The sequence below is a fragment of the Petaurus breviceps genome, unplaced genomic scaffold (assembly GCF_028583685.1).
Source record: "Petaurus breviceps papuanus isolate PSGF00001 unplaced genomic scaffold, PetGlider_PUasm1.0 207, whole genome shotgun sequence".
In the NCBI taxonomy this organism is placed as follows: Eukaryota; Metazoa; Chordata; class Mammalia; order Diprotodontia; family Petauridae; genus Petaurus; species Petaurus breviceps.
The window spans coordinates 27,273,766-27,295,791 of NW_027185850.1; the positions used below are offsets into that span (position 1 = coordinate 27,273,766).

The 22,026-nt window shown below is 51.0% G+C and overlaps 1 protein-coding gene across 1 annotated transcript in view; it reads left to right on the top strand.

Moving 5' to 3' along the window:
- The first annotated feature begins 4,324 nt into the window (after positions 1-4,324).
- Positions 4,325-22,026, top strand: part of LOC138164833 (metalloprotease TIKI2-like) — a 236,001-nt gene continuing 218,299 nt past the window's right edge. Inside the window, exons 1-2 of the mRNA XM_069092758.1 lie at positions 4,325-4,731; positions 8,157-8,717. Coding sequence (XP_068948859.1) covers positions 4,594-4,731; positions 8,157-8,717 — 699 coding nt within the window. The 5' untranslated portion in view covers positions 4,325-4,593. The remainder of the gene's footprint in view (positions 4,732-8,156; positions 8,718-22,026) is intronic.

Here is a 22,026-nt window from a genome sequence, read left to right on the forward strand (position 1 = left end):
TCTTTCTCTTCTATCTTGGTGATGGCAAGAATTCCCTGAAAACCTGGGGAATGCTTGGAAATGCCTGGGTGCTAGTACAACAGGTTCCTCTGGTCCCCTCCCTTCCCCTTAGTCAATCCAGTCTCCACAGCAACATTTCTGGGGAAATGAGCTATATTCAGAAGAGCAAAATCTTTACTTTGAAGCACTGAAGATTCTGTTGATGTTAAATAACATAATTTATAGTGGATCCAGACAATTTGGTTATGCGTTTTCTTCCAACTCCAGTCGGCAGATTGTGAATAGGAGAGAAGACAGCAGATAATGGGAGCTAACCAGGGTCAAGGTTTGCCTGGTTGTGAGTGGAGATGGGACAAATGGGCAAGGGATTTGAGAGCAAGGTACAGTGCAGAGTTGAATTGACAGATGTAACTCACTTTCCAACACTGACCTGTATTAGACACCCTTTTAGCTTGGAAGGACCTGTCAGAAATGGTACTCTTTTGATCCAGGCTTTGAAAAGTGAGAGCTAGCTCTTTACCACACAAGGTATCAGAAGAGGACTTTGAGTACATAAAATCAGATTATTAGAATACATATTAACCAAAAGATTCATATATATCTAATGGGGATTGGAAAGCTAACTGATATTCTGGGAATTATAGTTCTAAGAGACAATTTGTGATTTACACAATTATAGTCTTTGAGACAAAAGTGGAAGTTGAGTCATATCCAGGAGTTTTTGGAAAAAATGCACATAATCTGCAAGAGAATAGATTTAGAGGAAAAGGTAGAGAGCACAGGAGATAAGAAGCAGCAGCTGTAGGGGAGATGGTGTCCCCAGTTTCACATAGGACTTTAATGATCTGAGCCGAGCTGGAGAGAAATGAAAACACAGGAGCAGCAGATAAAGGGAGAGAGAGAAAGAGGAAAAAAGAGCCCTGAACTGTGACAAAGAAGGGAGAGATCAAAGTGGGCTGCTGTGTCTCCATGGGCATCTTGGAACAAAGAACTGAGACTGAAACTACCAGCTATCATCTCTTCAAGGACTGAGAGAGTTCCAAAGCTCTGCTTTCCCCCCAACTTTTCCTTCCCATGCAGATCCAGTAACAGGTGTTAATATCTACTCTTCTCTCTTCTTTTACCTAAGTTTTTCCTGTGTCCTGCTTTTGCTTCATATATAATGAAACGGGGCCTGGTAATGAAGGCCTATATTACATACTCAGTCCATGCCAAGACAAAAGGACAAAACTAGGTCTTGACTGAGAATACATAAAATTTAAATTGGAACAGTGAAGGACCTCTCTCCAACCAAGGAGATAAGGATTTTTCCTAACTGGGGGCTCTGAGCTATAACGATGTCACCAATAACTCTTCCTTGGATATAAACTCCACAAAACAACACAGAAAGGGGACTCCATGGAACGAAGGACCATTATTGTATTTCCTCAAAGTTAAAATCAGTTAATTATTGGAAGAGGGATTAAAGTCCCAAAGAGAAAAATGTATAGGGAAGAGAGGGCCAGAAACAAGATTGCATCCCCAAACCACATCCCAGAGAGGAGATAAGTGTGGTCTGGGAAAGATTCAACTCTGCTCCTTTGCAGAAGGAAGAAGGAAGCAGAAAAGATGGAGCACTATCTCCCCTTAAACAGCGTTACACACACACACACACACACACACACACACACACACACACACACACACACGAGTTCTTTTCTGAAAATAAAGGTGTTTTATTTGTTTATATATTTTGGTCCCCATCACTCAGTTTTCATCATTTTTACTATGGTTTTCATCTTCTTTCTGATTTGCATGTCCTTGAGTGTCACAACAGAAAGTCAAGTGAAGAGTTAAAACAGCCACAAGAATTTCTCCAACTTATCCTACCTTTATCTTGTTTGTAGGCAGCTAGGTGATATAGTAGATAGAGTGCCAGACCTGGATTCAGGAAGATTTGAGTTTAAATCTACCCTCAGATATTTACTAGCTATGTGACCCTGGTCATGTCACTTACCCCTGTTTGACTCAGTTTCCTCATCTGCAAAATAAGCTGGAAAAAGAAATGGCAAACCATTCCAGTGTCATTGCCTAGAAAACCCCAAATGGGATCTCAGAGTCAGATAGACTGAACAACAATATATTTTGTTTGTACATAGTTGTTTTCATGTTGTTTTCCTATTAGACTGGGAGTTCCATAACAGCAAAGACTGTTTCACCTTCCCAACCATTAGCATCATGCCCACACATAGTAGGTGCTTAATAAATGCTTGTTGACTCTTGACTCTGTCCAGCATCACCTGAGCCACTGCATTCTGAAGGGAGCTTGCTGGGCTGAGCAAGGGACTGACTACCCATCACCAATGTCTTTGCTCTGAAGTTAACTTGATGGGAGTCTCCTTGAAGGGAGAAAAGGGCCTCAAGGGACAACAGTTGCAAGGTTACCCTACTGGTCCCTAAATGCATACCTTTAGCACTTTTGTGCAGTTCAAGTGTGAGCCCAGATCTCCCCAGGGACCTTGGGCAGGAGAGAGTGTCCCTCAGGGTTGGGAGGATGCTTTGTAATATGCTTTTTAAACTAGAGCTTAAACCTTCTAAAAGGAGAGTGGCGGGGGGGGGGGGGGGCATTTTTGCATTTTAGTCCCTCGTATAGCTTTTCAGAAAACATCCCTCTTTAAAAGCTAATATATGTCAGCTGGTTAATTGATCTTGGGGGGGAAGCATACTGAATGGGGGCTAGTGATTGATAGAAATCCCAGCCCCTGATGAGAGAATCCTGAGAGGAATAGGTCAGTGAGCAGTCTGAGGACCAAGCTAAGGTTCCAGGAAGGGTAGAGAGAGGGGATCTAAATGGGGTGGTGCTGCTCTGTGTTCCCAGGACAGTGCTCATGCTTCCAATACTTTCACCAGCATTTATTAAGCACCTATTATGTTCCAGGTAGTGCCAGGCAGTGGCAGACTCTGGGAGTACAAAGACAAAGAAGGAGTTAATTTCTCTAGCAGAAGATCTTACATCCTTTGGGGAAAGGGAAACAAGACAAAAGCAAAATAGATACAAGGTAGATACAAATAACCGAATTACAGACGATGCAAAGTTACATTGTAACGGGAATCAGGCTAGCTCCTGTGTAAGCAGAGCGTTTGGGATTCTAGGAGGGACGGCATTCTAGGCGGAGGCGAAGGGACCAGACGGACTGGGAGGTGAGGCCAGCCTGTGCAAAGGCTCTGGAAGGGAGGTGGGCTGCTGTGGCCAGAGAACTTCAGTTCCGAAATTCTGAGGCCTTTCCCAGCTGCGATTATTGAGTGCTGGAATCCAGTCCGGGACGTTTCACCAAAATGGAGGCATGTGCCCTGTCTCTCTCCCCGCCTCAGTTTCCCTTTCAGGGAGGTGTGATAGGCCAGCTGATCTCTAAGCGTCCTCGAAGCTAAAAAGGTGGTGGTTGCCCAGTGCCCTCTGTGGTATCTCGCGGGATTCTAGGCCCCCGAGCTGGGGGATGCAGAGCAGACCCAGTCTAGAGTCTAGGGAGCCTCCTTCTTTCCCGGGGAGCCCTCGGCCCGCGCGGGCTTAGGGCCAAGAGAGCTTTGGCCCCACAGTGACCGCGGCCGGCGCGCCCTCTAGCGTCCGACTGGGCGCGCCTGGGGGGAGGCCCGGGACAAGGAGCGGGAGGCGGGGAGGGAAGGAGGGAGGAGGGGATGGGAAGTTTGGAAAGCGGCTGGGAGTTCTGCCTCCCTGGGCGCGCGCGCGCGTGTGTGAGTGTGTGTGTGAGTGTGTGTGTGTCTGACACGCTGACATGCCTCTCAGTCCCCGCCTAGCCGAGCCTGTGCGCGGAGCGGAGCGCGCTGCTGCCCCTGGCCCGGCCCAGCCCAGCCCTGCCCGGCCCAGCCCAGCCCGGCCCGCGGCCCCCCAGCTCCAGCCCAAGCCCAGCAGCCCCAGGGCCGCCCCTGCCCAACTTAGCCAGACCCGGGCCGGCCCGACCCAGCCTTGCCCAGCCCCACCTCGATCCGCCCGGGTTGTCTGTCCCCCCGCCTGCCCCAGCGAACTGAGCCGAGGGAGCCCCGGAGCCCGCCCGCAGCCCCGGCGCCGGCCCCGGCGAGCGGCAGCAGCATGGCGGAGCGGCCGGGCCCCTGAAGTTGGGGAGGGGGCGTCCGGGCGGCCCGGCCCCGGGGGGCGGACTGACGGCCGCTCGGTCGGGACCCCGGCGCCCCCGCCCCCAGCCCCCGGCCGCCCCGCCCCGCCCCCGCCCCGCACTTGTTCCGCGCCTCCCGCCAGCCCGCCCGGCCCCTAGCCCGCAAACTCGCCCCAAAGGAGTGAGGCAGGCAGGCAGGCAGGCAGGCGGGCAGGGAACACTGAGCCCGGGGCCGGCTGGGCTGAGGGACGGAGGGGCAGGGACCCAGGCGCCCCTCCCCGAGCCCGGAGCATCCCTGGGCCGGCAGCGGAGCTCCGGGCTGGGCTGGATTGCGAGAGGGGCGCCCTGCCCCTCTCTGCTCCCACTCCGTGCCCTCGCTCCGCGTCCGCTCTGTGCCCCAACTTCGTGTCCTCGCTCCGCGCCCTGCCCGGTGCGCTCCGGCCCTATCCCAGACTGACTGACCGATAAGGGGACGGAGAGCGACACGATGCCCGGGAGCCTGGCGGGACTTGGACTGGGGCTGGCGCTCGCCGTAGCCCTGCTGCTGCTGCTCCTGCTGCGCGGAGCCTGCTCCGGGTCCGGGGAGTCGCTGGACGCCGGAGGACAGTGCCGGCCGCCTGGATCGGTGAGGCTCCCTGCCCTCGCAGCCGCCGGACCAGCGGGGTCCCTTCCTATTCTTCCCACCCCAGCCCTAGCCCCCGGCCCCCATTAGAACTTCTGCAGGCTGGACAGTTTGAGTGAGGGCCTGTTGGGGGCATTTCCCCCACCCCTTTCAATGTCCTCCCAACTTTCTCATAGCCTGGGCCAGCAGCACAGAGATGTCTCCCTTTCCTCCAGCCCCGCTGACCCTGATTCCTCCAACTGCCTCTCCTAGACAGGGCCAACAGCACAGGGCTGCCTCCTCTTCCTCCAGCCCTCCAATCTCTGACCCCATCCCAACTTTTCTCTCATCCTAGGCTAGCCCTAACACAGGGTGTCTCCCCTTCCTCCAGTCCCCCCTCCACTCTCAACTTCCCTTCCCGAGTGAAACACAAATCCCACCCTAAAACCTACCCCAGCCTGGCTTTGTGGGGCCTGGAACTGTGAGGGTTCACTTTCCTCCTCAGCCTGGTTTCTGGACTGACCCCCTTTCTCCAATCCTATCCATACAGCTTCTCTCATTCCTTTTGCAGCCTAGACCTTCTCTGACCTGGGCCTGTCTCCCCTCTACCATAGTAACCTTCCCCTTCTATTGCCCCCATTCCTAGACTCTAGGTTTCCTTTCCATAAGGACTTGTGGGGGGGACTGGCTTTCCCCTCTCCATTCTTCCTTCCCCCACACTTCCCTTAGGAAAGAACTCTGACCCTCTCTCCTTTCCATCTATCTCCTCTCCACTCTCCCAGTCATTTCCCTTCTGTGCCAACCAGAGGCAAAAGTTTTCTTTCTTTCCCCCTCCCCCCATCCACCTAGCTTCCTTTCCTGGCCCTGGGCCTGGCTCCTGCCCTTTTCTTCAGCTAGGGGAGGGATGGACATTCACTCCTTCCATCAGTATTCTCCTAAAGTGGGAATGGGGTGGGGAAGAGAAATTTCCAAAGGGAAGAGCCCCAGAGCTGAGGAATGGGGCTAAAGTAGCTTCGGGCAATGATTCCTACTGGAAGCATTATGAGGTCCCTTCCAGCTCTCTGGGGGTATTGCCCTGGGCCAGACCCAGTCTTAGGTTTTTCAAATGACTCTTTGAAGGGCTTAGTGAAAAGCACATGGGACCTGGAGTCAAGGAGATCTGGGTTGGAATCTTGCCTCGGAGATTTATTGGCTATATGACCCTGAGCAAATCATTTAATCTTACTGGACCTGTTTTTTCCTCTGTAAGATGGGGTTGGACTAGAAGGTACCTAAGGTTCCTTCCAGCCCTAATATATGACCCTGTGTCAGGGAGGAGCCTCCAAAAAGGTCTGGAGAGGATTCCAGTCTAGGAGAGTGTAAAGAACACCACATCTGGGTGCTAGCCCACTCTGTGTGACCAGAATTTTCCGAGCCTCAGTTTCCTGAGCTGTAAAATGGGGATAATTATCTCTGTCCAACTCACAAGGCTGTTCTAGGGATCAGATGAGATAGCTGATATGTATGCAAGATGCTTTGTAAAGAGAGTACCCTGAAAATGGAACTATTGTCATCTTCACCCCTCACCAACTCCCACAAAGACCCATGGATCCAAGATTACAAGACAGATCACTCAGTCTTCCCTCCCTCTCTTTCACTAGAATCACAGGATTTTAGAACTTGGAGAAACATTATGGGGGAGGGAAGGGCTTGGGGGGGAGGGTGTCTGTAGGTGGGTGAAGGTTCCACAGGAGAAAGGGCTTGCTCTAGGTCTGTATAGTGCTGGTAGCAAATCTAGGAACCATGGCCAATGGATCTCTGCTCCTTCCATGAAAAAAAAAAAAAAACTGTAAGCCCCAAACCCATCCTAGAAAAAAAATGTATTCTCTTTTCTCTCCCCACCCACACCAGCCCTGGAAAAACCCTGAGAGAGGTGGGATCCAGAAAAAGAAAGCAGAGATCATAGGATTAGAGTTAGAAGGGAAGTCAGAGACCTACACCTGTTTTTCAGAGAAGGAAACTGAGGCCCAGGGAGTTTATAATGGAAATTGACTGAGACCTTGGGAACAAGAGAAATCTTTTGGGGTGGAGGAGTGGAGAGAAACTGTAAAAGTCACGGTAAAAGTCACTTCTTAGTACCTTAGTTTCCTCATCTACCAAATGGAGATAATGATTCTTAACACCCCTTACATTGATAGCTAGTTTTGGAGAAACTTGAAAGTATCTCAGACATAGCCTGAGTATTATTCTTATTATTTTTTTTGCTTTTTTTGGAGGGCAATTTGGGGTTAAGTGACTAGCCCAAGGTCACACGGCTAGTTTTTGTGTTAAGTGTCTGAGGCCCTATTTGAACTCAGGTCCTCCTGACTCCAGGGCCAGTGCTCTATTCACTGCACCACCTAGCCACCCCGGTATAATTCTTATTTATGCTGATAGTTGGCTGTGCTACTAGAAGAGCAGCTGCTTGGGGGTAGGGAATGGTTTGTTTCCATTTCTGCATCCTCAGCACCTAGCACAATGTTCAGCACACAGTAGGTGCTGTATCAGTGCATGTGGGTTGGGTAATTTTCACTTGCTCAGCATTTTCATGTCCCCCATTAGCTGCTGATCTTCCTAGAAGCCCCCATGAGAATCTCAGAGCCTCAGAGTTAGAAGAACCCTCCCTGGTGTCTGGCCTAATCTTTACTGAGATCATCGGCCACCTCCCCCCTTCTTTCTTCCCAGCCCATAAATTGAGCCTCAATAAGCAGGGGCCTCATTTGGAAGCTATCTCAGCCCCCTTCTTATGGACTGGATATCTTCTTCTTAGAGACCATCTAGTGCCACGATCTCATTTCACAGATTTGGAAGGGTCTTGCCCACGTTCGCTATGAAGTTCTTGGAGCCAGAGAGACCAAAGCTCCAGACCTGCCTGCTCCCACAGGGAGCATCTGTGCCTTCCTCTCAAAAGCCACCTGCCTGAGCTTTAGCCGTGTGACATGGGCCAAGTCTGTTTCTCTCAAAGTCACAGTTTCTCCATCTATAAAATGGGGATAATAACACCTGTACTGTGTACTCCTGAAGAGCAGAGAATGTTTTCCTTTCCTTGCATCTCCATTGGTTAACCTTGTGCATAGACTATAGTAGGTACTTAATAAATGCTAATTAACTAGTTGAATGTTGTGAAGATCAAAGCACTTTGTACTCTTTAGTGGGCAATAGGAAACGGGCATAATTTAATCTGTAAAATGAAGATCCTGAGATGTGCCCCTCAGAGCCCTGTGATGGGGTTCAGCTGAGTTAATAGAGTGATTTTTCAAGGACAGAGGCCTTTTCCTTTTACAGTTGTGTCTCTGCTGCCTGATATAGTGTCTGACAGATAGAAGGCACTTAATAAATGCTTGTTGCTTAATTGGGTGTTAGAGACTTGTCAGTTGCTCTGATTGTCATTCTGATCATCCCGTCTCTTCTCTTTTCCTTGACCCGGGTAGCAGGGAGACCTGAACTCATTTCTCTGGACCATTCATCGGGACCCGCCTGCCTACCTGTTTGGTACTATCCATGTTCCGTACACGAGAGTCTGGGACTTCATCCCAGACAATTCGAAGGCAGCCTTTGAGGCCAGCGCCCGGGTCTATTTTGAGCTCGATCTCACAGACCCCTACACCATTTCGGCCCTGGCAAGCTGCCAGCTATTGCCCCATGGTGAGAACCTCCAGGACGTCCTGCCCCAGGAGCTCTATCGGCGTCTCAAGCGCCATTTGGACTATGTGAAGCTCATGATGCCCACTTGGATGACACCCGACCAGAGGGGCAAAGGCCTGTATGCCGACTACCTGTTCAATGCCATTGCCGGGAATTGGGAACGCAAGCGTCCAGTCTGGGTGATGCTCATGGTGAACTCACTTACTGAAACGGATGTGCGCTCACGAGGCGTCCCAGTACTGGACCTCTACCTGGCACAGGAGGCTGAGCGCATGAAGAAGCGGACGGGAGCTGTGGAGAGGGTCGAAGAGCAGTGTCACCCACTCAACGGTCTCAACTTCTCCCAGGTAGGATCCTGGCTTTCCCTTCTTCTAACCATGCACAAGCTGAGCTGGGCACTCAACTGTCCCTCCTGGCGACCAGATGAAGTTCCCTCCCCTCCAGGAGAGGACACGGCAGCAAGCTGTCCAGAAGCTGGCCAGCCTGGCCAGTCTCAGGGGCAACTGATGGCTGTAGGGCTGAGGACGTGATAGGAGTGACTTTGGAGGGGGACAGAAGCTGGCACGGTTGTTTTTGGGCCCCTTGCATACAGAGGACAGCTTGGCCTGGGGTTTCAGCATCTCAGGGGAGGGGAGAGTGTAACTGGCTTCTGGCTTTGGTTGCCTGGGTTCTCCTAAGCCAAGAGAATGTTTATTTTGAGCCCTGAGAAGGAGGGAGCCAGGAGAGCAGGTTTGAGTACATAAATCCGAGGAGCTGGGCAGTTCAGTAGCAGGGGCTGCTTGGGCATGTAAGCCCAGGTTGAGGCTAGGGGTGCTGGATGGGGCTTCAGAGCCCTGGGGCACATTAGCTGTCTGTAGATTACTCTTATCCAATAGTTGGGGGCCCCAAGTTGTCCTGGAGTAGCCTTTACCATAGTGGCTAAAGGAGAAGGAGATAGCAACCAGCATTTCTGGGTTAATGATTCTGAGAGAAGAGTGGAAAAAATGTGTGAGCTCAGGAGCCCACTTTTGATTTCTGAACCCAACAAAGGGAAGGTGAGGCCAACAGCACAGCAAAGTCCTGAGAGGCCCATTTAAAGTCCCTGTAGCCCTAAGTGGGCAATGTCTTGTTCCTTTCTCTACCCCCTTGTTTCTCCGGTGGGCAGAGGTCAATTGTTTGGGGAAGGAAGCCCTTCAACCCCACCTTTGCCCTGGGAGCAGCCCCTGCAGAGCTGGGCAGAGGGCATAGGGCCCTCCTGGGGTGAGCAGGGCCCCTGCACCTCAGTGCAGTCTGGCCTGGTAATGATAACACAGAAAGTCTGCTGAATCTGGGGCAAGGCCCTGATCTGCCAGAAGGGCTGGGCCCTGGCGGGGAGGTTACAAGCTTTTAACCAGGGAAACAGGGGAGGAAAGTGATCCCTCCTGGGGGAACTCAGGCTTTTGTTGTCCCAGAGAAAAATGCAGTGTTTTCCCTGGGGAAGTGAAAAGGACAGATTAATTTGCTCGGCCAAATGAAAGGCGACTTTGTCCTGCATGACCGACTGCCCCCAGCTGGAGCCTGTGGTGAGGGCCACGTCAGGCCAGCAGAGGTGGGTCACCCCAGGCCGCTTCTGGGCTGTCTGGCTCTGGCATGCTTCTTAGGTGGAAAATATTTTGCCTTCTCCAGGTTCACTTAGTTCTGCTTCCTCCAGGCATCCTTGGCCCTGATGGTTGTTTTCAACATTGTGGAAATGGCTTGAGAGTCAGAGGATGTGGGTTCATCCAGTCAGTTCTGTTGCTCAAGAGCTGTGTGACCTTAGGACAGTTTCTTTCCCTCTCTGGGCCTCATCTAGTTTAAAAGGTGATGGATATGATGGTCTCCAAGGACCTGCTCAGCTGTGAGTCCTCTGACCCTCGGATGGACATTTGGATTCTGTCCCATACGGTTAGCTCTCTACCTTTTTTCTGGCTTGGGGGCCACATGGTGGGGGGGAGGGAACGAGAGGTTTCCCAGAGAGAAGTCTTGACCTGTTTGGGACACCTTGTCTATGAGAGATCCCTGTTCCCCATCATAGAAGGGGAAGGGCTGATTCTAAAGTCCCAGAAACAGAGAGAATTCTTCCATGAAGTGGCTCCAGGCTTCAAGTGGCCTCCTTGGAAGCAGACTCAGTTGTGTGTAGGTATGAAGGTCAGAACTGGAAAGCCCTTAGAACAGAGAACAGGGAAGGTCAGAACTGGGAAAGCCCTTAGAACTGAGAACAGAGAAGGTCAGAACTGGGAGGGCCCTTAGAACAGAGAACAGGGAAGGTCAGGGATGGGGGTCACTTGGAACAGAAAGAAGGGAAGGTCAGAGTTGGAAGGGCCATTAGAACAGAGAACAGGGAAGGTCAGAGATGGGAGACACTCCTAGTATAGTAGAATGCACAATGTATGAGCTGGGAGGGCCCTCAGATATTACATCCACTCCCCTCATTTGACAGAGGAGAAGACTGGGAGAGGGGAAGAGTGACTTTATGGAGGGCAGAGATGGCCTTTGTGGCAGAGCTGCGCAGACCCCTGGTCACGCCTCCTCTAGCTCACCAGGCAGCCCTTTCTAGCCCCTGGGTCCCTGCTTATGCTGCAGGAGCCAGGAGGGGCAGGCACCCCGAACCAGACAAGCTTTCAGCTCTCTAATCTTTGAAGCCTTCACCACCTGTGAAAGGATCCGCCCGGGCCAATTTGTCCTGTTATCATTCTGGAGAGAGGTGCTGAAATCTGCCCTCCATCCTCAGAGGCTGATGTGAGGCCAAGTCAGGAAGAAGCAATTACTGGCCCTGGGTGTGTGTGTGGCTGGCCAGCCAGTGAAGCGTCTGGAGAGAGGCAGGAATGTGAAATCCTTCATGCACGTGTGTGTATATGTATGTGAGTGTGTGTGAGCATGTATGTAAGTACGCGTGAGTGTGTGTATGTGCATGAGTGTGTGTGAGTGTGAGTGCATGTGTGTATGTATGTGAGTGTGCATGTGTGTGAGTGTGCATGTGTGTGCACATGTGTGTGAGTGTGCGTATGTGTGAGTGTGCGTGCGCACACGTGCCCGCAGCCCCGCATGTGTGCATGGTTTGATGTGCACATCTGTGATGCATTATTGTCCCCAAAATATCTGCTAAGTGCATCAGATACTTTATTTTTACTTTGCTCTCTGCTTTACTGTTATTGCAAAATATTTTTGGGGGGTGGGAAAAACCCGTCTTAAAATAGCTTCTTTAAAAAGGGCTCCGGTTCTTGGTTCTGGAGGGGGAAAGGCACATGTTTCCCTCCTGGAGAGCAGAGAATGACCCCACTCCTTAGCCTGAGGCAAGACTGGCCACTCACTCCTTGTAGCTTCGTCCCATGGGCTCCAGCCCAGAGATCGTCCTCTGTCTGTGGGCTCGGCTTCCAAAATAAACCCAAACGAGGCGACTTTTGCTTTTCCTCTTCTCCCTTTTTTCCTGCTTTTCTCTCTCCCTGCCTCCTGCTTCTTTCTCACTGCTGACACACCTTGCCCCAACTTCCTTTTCTCTCCTTCAAGTCCCAAAGAAGCCACACTATTTTGACCTTTTAGGGAATATTTACTGAGAAATTAGACTTCTTGTAGGATTCCTGCCTTTGTCAGGGACTGGTGAGCAGACAAAGGAAGCCTAGAAGTTCTGAGAGAGACCTTATTGCCAAGGGTGCTGGGATCCATCCATCCATCCATCCATCCATCCATCCATCCATCCATCCATCCATCCATCCATCCATCCATCCATCCATCCATCCATCCGTCCATCCATCCATCCATCCACCCTTCCATCCATCCATCCATCCATCCATCCATCCACCCTTCCATCCATCCATTATCACCTACTGTGTGCAAATTGCTGTCCTGGGCAATGGGGGAACACAGACAAAAATGAAAGAGTCCCCCGCCAAGGTTGTATAGTTTTATATATATATATGCATCACCTTCCTAAATGATCAAAAGTTCCTTGAGGGCAGGGACTGTTTTAATTTCATCTAGGTAGCCCTCATTCCTTACCCACAGTGGGTACTTCATACATTGTTTTATTTGATTTATCTATGAGCACAATACCTGGGTTCCAGTACTACCTCGAGTACTACTTCATGGTGGCCAAGTCCCTCCCCATTCTGTTTTCTCTGATAAAATGATTGGTCCATCAATCATTTAGGGATTCACTGTAAATTGGAGATTTCTTGTTTTTATGATTCTATGATGTCTCACCTCTGCTAGTAAAAAGCTTGGTGCTCTGGGCAAGTCTCAGTTTACCCATCCATCAAGTAGTAGCTATGAAACCCACCTGACTTCCCTTGCAGGCCTTCTATGTGAATCAAATAAAGGAGTTCATGTAGAAATGTGGAAATGGAGAAAATTAAGGGACCTGGTGCATACTGTGGTTTGATGCCCAAGAAATCATTTGGGTCAGGGCATTGGGAAAGTCCAGGAGTGCTTGGGAGTGGGTCACCATTGCTCTGGATTTGAGCCCCACTCAGCTCTGTCTCCCCTGGCTGGCTCACCAGGTGTGTGTTTGTGTGTGTGTGGGGGGGGGAGGGACTGCAGGTAAAATCCCTCCCCTGCATCTCTGGGCTTGGAGAGTTGGCTGAGTGACCCTTGCCGCTTTGCGGGGGGAGGGGTCTGTGGAGCTGCCTACTCCACACTGTGATCTGTAGCTTGTTACTCTCTTTTTCTGGACCATACCTTCCTTTTCCTGGAAAAGAAAGGGTTTGGCTCGAGGATCATGTTTTCTCGAGCTCAGATAGTCTGCTTCTAAGAGATGTGGTCATGAGGGTGGGAGACTTATTTTGGTCTCTAGATTTCAGACTTGGAGTCAGAAGCCTTAGCTTCCCTTCTTTGGGACCCGGTTTCCTTCTCTATAAACTCAGGGGGTTGAACTCAATAATCTGCCATTTTATGATTCATTATATCTCTGGTTTGACTTTGGAAAAGGCATTTTTCATCTCAGCCTCAGTTTCCACATCAATGAAATGAAGGCATTGGTTTAGTTGGTGTCTGTCTTGGTTCCCAGCTCTGGTGTTGTCTGATCTGGGTCAGATCTGTCCCAGTCCCGATGTTCTGTGCCACACTCCAAGTCCCTCCTGGCTCTGATGTTTTCAGAGACTGGACTCCTCGCTCTGTTCTCATTGGGGCCCTTGGTAGTCTGGTGGGATAGCCTGTGAGGTGGCCTCTGGAAGAAACTCAACTCCTCCCTGGCTGGGAGTCCCTGGAGTCTGTGTGGTGATCTGTTGAGTGGAGCGAGTGAAGTGTAGTCCAGTGGGGAGTGGAGGGGAGGGGGAGAATGGAAACTCTGGCTCATTGTCCTGCCCTAAATCCATGAACACAGGCACTGGTAGAGTGGGCCCCTCTGTCTGGGCTTAGAGCTGGGCTTTTCCCAGAGGTGGCCCACATCCCACTTCTTGCTTTCCCACCCTCTCACATTCTGCCCCAGTGAATGGCGCACAAGCACATTTGGGAGTTGGCAATGAACTCACAGTAATCAGACTGTCTGAGGACCCAGGTTTGAATCCAGTTCTGTTACTTACTAACTGTGCGACCTCTCCATGCCTCAGTTTCCTCCTCTGTAAAATTAGGGTGGGAGGTCTCAGACATCTCTAAGCAGTCTCCCCAGTACTGAAGTAAGCACTCAGGAAATCCTTTTGATTTCATTCATGATTTCTTTCCATTTCCTGGTTCTCCTGACTATTATTGCTTTCTCATGCCATCATATATCCTATACACTTGTACGCATATACATGTTTTCTCCCTTAGTAGAACGAAAGCTCCTTGAGGTCAGAGACTTTGGGGGCTTTGTCTCTGTGTGCTTGGTTCTTACCATGGTGCCCGCACATAGGAAATGTTTAAGAAATGCTTGGTGACTGACCCACTCACTCAGTCTTCATTTCAGCAGTTAAAGCCCCAGTGTGTCCTGAGCTGTTCTCCTCTCTCCTCGGTTACCCACAGGGGATGGTGGGGCAAAGAGAGCTTGGCTCCCCTTGGTGGATGGGTGTACCGAGAGGGCTCCTGGTGGCCAGGCCAGGGCCCCAGGCCAACCTAGTACCTTCACCAGAGTTCCCCCTGGACTGGCTCCCACCTCGGGGCCTAGAACCATCCCGAGCTCCTTGTCCACTGTGCAGTTTCCTCATCAGAGACCTATAGACTGGCTCCCTAGCATCTCACATAGTGTCCGGAACACAGTAGGTGTTTAATAATTGTTTATTGATTGATTGCAATGGACCTCAGAGACCACCTACACCAACATCTTCATTTTACAGGGAGGATACATAGTCCCTTGAAGGCTAAGTGACTGCCATTAGATTACACATATACTAAGAATCCAAAGCAGGATTTGAACCCAGGTCTGCTGGTCCTAGTCTCCAGCTTCTGGACAGCTAGTCAGCATAATGGAGAAGGAAGTCAGAAAGACCTGGGTTCAGAACCTGGCAACATATACTAACTAGCTTCATGACCCTGGGCAAGTCACCTAACCACTACCATCTTCAGTTTACTCCTCTGTGAGTGGAGATAATCTATATTATCTGCATAGATAGAGATATATCTATACAGCTACTACCCAGGGTTGTTGTGAGTTTTGTTTAGTCAATTGTGTCCTACTTCTCATGACCTCATTTGGGATTTTCTTGACAAAGACACTGGAATGGTTTGCCGTTTCCTTCTCCAGTTCATTTTACAGATGAGGAAACTGAGGCAGACAGGGTGAAGTGACTTACCCAGGGTCACACAGTTAGTAAGTTTCTGAGGCCAGATTTGAACTCAGGAAGATGAGCCTTCCTGACTCCAGGTGGGCTGCTCCATACACTGTGGCCCCACCTAGCTCCCTATTGTCTGGAGTATCAAGTACAATAATGTACACGGGGGGGGGTCCCCAAACCTTAAAGTGCTATAGGAAGACTTGCTATTATTGTTATTATATGTTATTACCCAAGCACTTTTCCTTCTCTGGACCTCAGTTTTCTCTTCTGTGCAATGGGTCTTGCTGAAGACCAAGCCCCACGTGTTTTTACCAAGAAAGAAGCAGGGCCAGCTCCCATGTCCTTTTCCCCCAGGCAGGGCCAGGAACAGTCACACTTGTCTGTCCATGGAGCTGCTTACATTCCCATTGCCAAGCTTATTTCTAAATATTATCCCCTACACAGCTTTTTATCTCTGTCCTCCCACCTGATGTACAGGCAGCCGGGGCCGGGCGTCAGCCCTGTTCATGTTTGACCAGCCGGCTTTTTCCTGATCCTCAGGCTTTGAGAACCACTCCTGAGATCTGGTGGAAAACAGGAGGATTTCCTGGAGCCCTGAATGACTGACCTGGCTCGCCTCTCCTTCCCCCCACCCTCAGAGGGTCTCAGGACAGATCCTTAGACTCAGAATGCAGCTTAGAGTTCATGACTTTGGGAGGCAGGGCAGTTTGGCAGAGAGAGACCAGACCAAGATCAGAAGGGCCCCTCAGAGACGCCTTCACCTGGGGTCCGGGAAGGAGCGATAAATCTTTCCCTTCCACACTGCTACTTTTCCCATCATGATTTTACTATATCATGGGTTGGCATAAGAAATTAAATAGGAAATTTGGGAGGAGTTCTGCGGAAGCCACAGATGACACACAAGGCCAGCAGATAACACAGGAAAAGTTCAGAAACTCAGAAATGCATCATATATATACACACATATGTAGTGTTGTAGAATATCAATCCAAACACCCCATAAAAAAAAAGGAAAATTCAGACTTCTTCTCTGGTGAGAAGGGAGGAACAAAAGCTTTCATGCAGATTTTCCATATTGTGGGGGTCCCCACTCCCCTGACTCTGGTGGTGTGGAAGGGATAACTGCATTTTGCTAGTGGAATTTGGTAGGTTTGGTTTCCTGCTGGATTTCATTTGGTGATTTAAAAATCTAATTCTGAGCCCCTTCTCAGTAGGTGGGCTTCTCCAAACTGCCAAAGGGGTCCATGACAAACCTCTGCTCCAGTCTAATCCCTTCATTTTATTGAAACTGGGGTTAAGGGACTTACCCAAGGTCACACAGTTAGTTAACTAGCAGAAACAGGATTTGAACCCAGGTCTGGGATTTTCAATTTAGTATCTTTTATTTTTCCTTTTTGGAGGGGGGAAGGCAGGGCAATTGGGGTTAAGTGACTTGCCCAAGGTCACACAGCTGGCAAGTGTTAAGTGTCTGAGACCAAATTTGAACTCAGGTTCATTGCATCATTCTGCCCCTTTAATTCTAAACTCTGCTTTTTAAGCGTTTACCCTCTTTGGACCTCAGTTTCCCCATCTGTAAAATGGGAATAAGGATACTTTTATTACCTACTTTACAGGATGCTCATGGGGTAAGTGCTTTGTAAGTCTGGAGGCAGTTACTTGAAGGAGTCCCATTCACAAAGGCTCAGTGAACTACCCTAATGCCAGACTTCAGAAGCTTTTCATTGGAAGAGGAGGGCACCCAGAGAAGGAGAGGTTTGCTCTGGGTCACCCAGCCAAGGAGTGGCATGGCTGGGTTTGTGTTCAGGTCTTTTGGTGGTGACCTCCTCTTGGGTCCTCACTGCCTCTGGGGTTCTCTGATCTCATGTGACCTGTTTGCAGGTAGACCAAGAGCCTAGGTAGAGGGTGGGATTCAGGTATTGGCCATGCTACTCACTGCCTGGGTGACTTTGGAGAAGTCACTTGACATCTCTGGGTCTTAGTTTTCCTCATCCTTGAAAGGGGGAGATTAATCCCGATGGCCTCCAAGGTCCGTCTGGTTCTCACACTGTATTCTATGATTTGGTGGAAAGTGGATGGGAATTAGAATCAAGGGCCCTGGATTCATATTCAGGCCTTGCCACTTAAAACCTGTGGGACCTTGGGAAAAGTTGAAACCTTTCCTCTGATCCATGAGGGGCTGGACCCTCGCCTCCTCTACAAAATGGGTGCCTGGGCCTGCTGACCTCTCAGTGCAGTCTTGGACAAGTAACTGAGCCTCTTTCTCCAAACCTCACCCAGTTTCCTCTCTCAAGCTCAGGGGCTAGGCTCGAGGACCAGCTCTAAAGCCACAGCCTGGTCCTCCCCCCCATGCCTTGGCCTCACTTCCCCAGAAGAAGCTGTTCAGTTCAGTGCGTTTGCCTTCACTGGCCAGCTCTTCCCGCTGGGCCCCAGGAGCTGGGCGGACCAGCTTGGCTGTCTCTATTGATGGGATTACCGGGCTCCCCCCAGTGCAGTCTTAATGAAGGTTGTAGGGGGGGCCATCTTGTTTGGTCAGCGGCTGCTCTGGAGCCTTTGGAAGCAAGCCCCCCCCACCCCCAACCAAGCATCGGCCAGGCCATTCACTGGGGTTCTGGGGGGGGGGGGATGCCGGATTACCTCAAGCAGCCTTTTTCTACCCATGGCCCCCGACCGAGGCTGGGCTCGGGGCTTGAGGCCAGCAGCTTGGAGGGGAAATGATGCCTTAAAGAGAGTTAACGAGATGGATGGCGTCCAGTGCCAGTGAGGACAGAGGCACAGCACGGAGGTAGGCTTTTTCTGAAGGAGGGATTTGCCTTTCTCCTCTGCAATGAGGTTATGTAAAGACTTGGGGCTATCCTTGTTCTGTGGGGATGGAAGCTTAGGCAGGGACCCTCCCAGAGCCCAGCCTCAGCCCATCGCCTCTGACAGAAGTCATCAAGGACCATACAAGCATGTGCCAGGCCCAGCTTTGGGGTCTGGGCCTTCTCCTGTGGCTTTGGGAGATCCTCCCTGCTGAAGATTCAGGACCCAAGCCTTCCCCATCTTAGGGAGCCTCCTCAGCTCCCTCTTTCTCCCCCTTACACCTCCCTTCCCTTCCCCTGCCCTCTTACCTCTAGTCAGCTGCCAGATCTGGTCCTTCCTCCCTCCTGAGCAGCCCTCCCATCTACCCCTTTCTCTCCCTAATTGGTAGGAGCCAGTTTTTGCTAACACGTCTCCATGCCTCTGGCCTCTCCCTTCTCTAGTCTGTCCTCCACATACAATGTTCATAGAATGTGGGTCTGGCCATGTCACTCCTTTACTCCAGAATCTCTGGTGGCTCCCCAGTGCCTCTAGCCTGAAGGACAGACTCAGGGTTCTCTGTTGGGCATTTTTCTAAATGTAGCTTAATAATAATTTTTCTTTAGAACATGCTTGACAGTTTCCAAACAACAGTTGCCTTCCGACTGTTGTTATATAAATCTGCATACTTGCACATGTCCTCCATCATCCTCATCCTGTATTGTCTGTTAAAGCCCAGCTCCTCCCAGCAAGCTTCGCTCCTCCTCCAGCTCTGATTCTCCTCCTCTCTGATCAGCTGCTTGGGTATCACAGCCATCCCCATTGAGTTCTGATCCCCCTCCTGGGATAGCTCAGTTTGAGGGCAATAGCTGGTATCTAAACCTTGGCTCTCCCCTGTCCAGGAATCTGCACACAAGAAACGGTGAATGAATGTTTGTCAATTGAATGAATGTAGCCACCAAATGCCTTCTCTCCCCCTGGGGCAGACGCCCCAACTCCCAGCTCCCCTAAACCTCCTTGGCTACTCGACCAGCTCTCCTGGGCAGTAACGGGCTCTCCTGGGCCATCATCTCCAACTCCACAGGGTTGCCATTGGCTGGAATCAGCCACGACTGCCCTCTGACCCGGAGGACCTTCTGCAGCCGGCTGTCTAGGACTGACTGCCCCCTCCTCCCCCTTCCTCTCGGAGGATCCTGGGTTTCTTCCAGGGCACCCGGCGAGAGCTTCTGTTTGCAGGTCAGCCTGTTAGCATCGAGCAGGATAAATGAAAACTGCTAAATGCAGCAAACGAGAACCATGTGTGGGGCCCTGGGGAGGAACGCAGCACTCAGAGGGGGTGGCCGCGCTCACTGGGGCCTGACGGCTCCGACCAGATTTGAATGAGAGCAAAGTAAATAGAGGTGGCGGTCAACAGCCCACAGTCTCTCTTCTTCACCCTGACTGTGAGATTGAACTCAAGCCCTCTTGGCTGTTCCCTAAATAAAACAAGCCCCCCAGGCTGGCTGCTGACTTCAGTTCTAGTTTGGTGTCTCTGGAGAAATGCCAGCTTCCCTGGACTGGGAGCGACCTTGTGCAGGTTCAGCAAAGACCTCGGGTGCTACAAGCTTCTGACTGGGCGCCATGGCACCTCCTCTCCCAGCTCCCAGCAAAGGGCCAGAAGGCAGGAGGCCTCAACAGAAGCGACTCTTCTGGCCACCTTGGTGGGACCCCCCATCTTCGGCTCTAGCCGTGGTCTCTCATGTTCCCTCATCTGCACCCGGTCATTCAAACCTTCTTGTTTCTCCCTCCCCACCATCTCCAGTCCCCATCCCTTCTTTCCGTCCCCCACCCCAGTCCAGGCCTCGCCCTCTCTCATCCTGCAATCCCCTCCCAGGTCTCCTCTCTCCTTTCGGCTTCTCCTTTCTCCCATGCATCCTCTACATAGCTGCCAAGATCATTTTTAAAGGCACAGGTCTGACCCTGTTGCCTCCTTGCTCTAGACCCTTCAATGGCTCCCTCTGGCTTCTAGAACAAGTGAAAAGATAAGTAGAAGGAATTGGGGATGTTCAGACTGGGGAGGAAGAGATTCCAAGGGAGCATGTTGGCCGTAATTGAGTAGATGGAGGCTTGTCATATGAAGGAAAGAGAGATTAGACTTGTTTTTGGCTCTAGAGGACTAAACCAAAAGTGTGTGTATGTAAGTGTGAACATGTCTGCACGTACATATGTGCACATACATATATGCAGAAATGAAGACTGTGTACATGTGTGTGCATTGTGTGTATGTGTGTGCACCCAGGTGTACATGGTTTGGGGTTTGGGGGAGGGGAGATAGTCGGTATGAAGAAAGAGTTATAAGGAGCCAGATTTAGGCTAAAAATAAGGAAGAACTTTTCAGTCCTGTGAGCTGTCCCAAAGTGGGGCAAACTGCCTGGTGAGGAGCTCCCCATAACTTGAGATGGTTCAGTTTCAAGGAGATTGGAGCTGAGATTTCTACCCAGAATGGAGTACAGGTGTCCCCCCTCATTCCCACTCCTGTGACTTCTCTGCCTTCTTCCTCCAGTTCCCTTGCCAGTCCATGCCTCCCTCCCTACCCCCAACATCTGACCAGGGGCAGATGAGGGTCCCTATGCCCTGCCCACTCGGAGGCCCAGAGAGTCACCAGGGACCCTCCTTCTCCTTGCCCTCTCTAGGAGGTTATGGGGGGCAGTTGTCCCCGGGGTGAAAGGTCCAGAGGACCCCTTAGGGCCGCATCCTCCGAGGTTGGTGAGGATCGGCTCAGAGCTGCTCCAACACCTGGACCAGCCACTTGGCTTGGCCCCCTGCCAGTTCCCTCCCTCCCCCATCTACCCCAAGCTCCCAGATGTCAGAGTAGTCAGGCTGCCCATCCTTCTTTCTGCTGTTTATGCTGGGGCTGCCTTGTGGAAATCAAACTCTCGGCCAGGCCCTGACTTTCCAAAGGATTTAATAGACCCCTTTGTAAACAGTTCCAAATATTTGTCCAAGTGACATTTATCGTTTCACACATCCCAGGGCCCGAGGCCACCATAGCCTGTTGTGGGGTTTCTCTTGTTTTCAAGGCTTCCTTTTTGTCTTTACAAACACTTTAGAGAGGTTGCCCATGAAACGAGGCTGCTTGTCTGGACGGGGAATCCCCTCCCTTTCTCTTCCTTCCATCAGTCCATTAGCTTGGCTGTCCTTCAAAGCCCAGGCCAGACCTTACCCTTGCCATGAGGCTTCCCCTGACTGCTCACAGAATGGGGGAGACTTCAGCCCCATCTGGCCTAGTCCACTCGATACTGCCCTGATAAGGGTTCATCTCGCCCCTCCTGTGAGGGAGGACTCAGAAACCCTCAAGGCAGCCCACTCAATGTTGGGACAGCTCTGACTGGTGCGTCATTTCCCTGAGTTTGGATCCTGTGAAACTGAGGTTTAGAGAATAGACATCAGATTGCAAATGTGCCAGGGGTCCTAGGGAAAATCCAGAACTCCCGAATGAATCCCTTTCTGCTGTTAATCCCTAACTCTCAAACCTTTTCCCTTTTGAGCCTAGAGGTTAGATTATCAGAGAAGCAGAGGATTTGGGGGCACTTGACAAGTGATGGACACTGGCTGCTGTCTCAGTACCCAGTGCTGAGCACAGGGCACAGAGTAAGGGCTTAATGCATGTTTGACTGACTGACTGACAGTCTCAACACAAGAATTGAAATGTGCGGAAGGTGGGGAGAGAGGAGGGCATGGCTGCACGTGGAAGGAGAAGGACTCTGCCCACAACCTTGCTTCATCTTGGGGGGATGCGCCCAACTTCTTCTCTGATGGGGGATGTATAGAGGAAGAGAAGAGGGGCCTGGGAATGACAAGATTCCTTCCATGATTTTGTACAATGTAGAAAAATAGACCAGATTAGTCTTTGACAGTTGTATCCTGGATCTAATTGGACCATAACAGAAAGGAGTCACCAGCTTATCCCTCTTGCTATCACAGGAGGGTTCAGTCCTGGTCCAGCCCAGGTGAGCACTCAGTGTTACCTTCAGAGATGACAATGGAGTGGGAGTTTGAGCCACACAATCTCAGAATCTGCACAGCTAAGGAGGGACCTCAGACTAAAACCTATCCCTGACCAAGAATCTCTATTTCACCCCTGCTAAGTGGTCAGCCAAGCTTCATTGGAAGACCTCTAGCAACAGGGATCTCATTACCTACCAAAGCTGGCCATTCCATT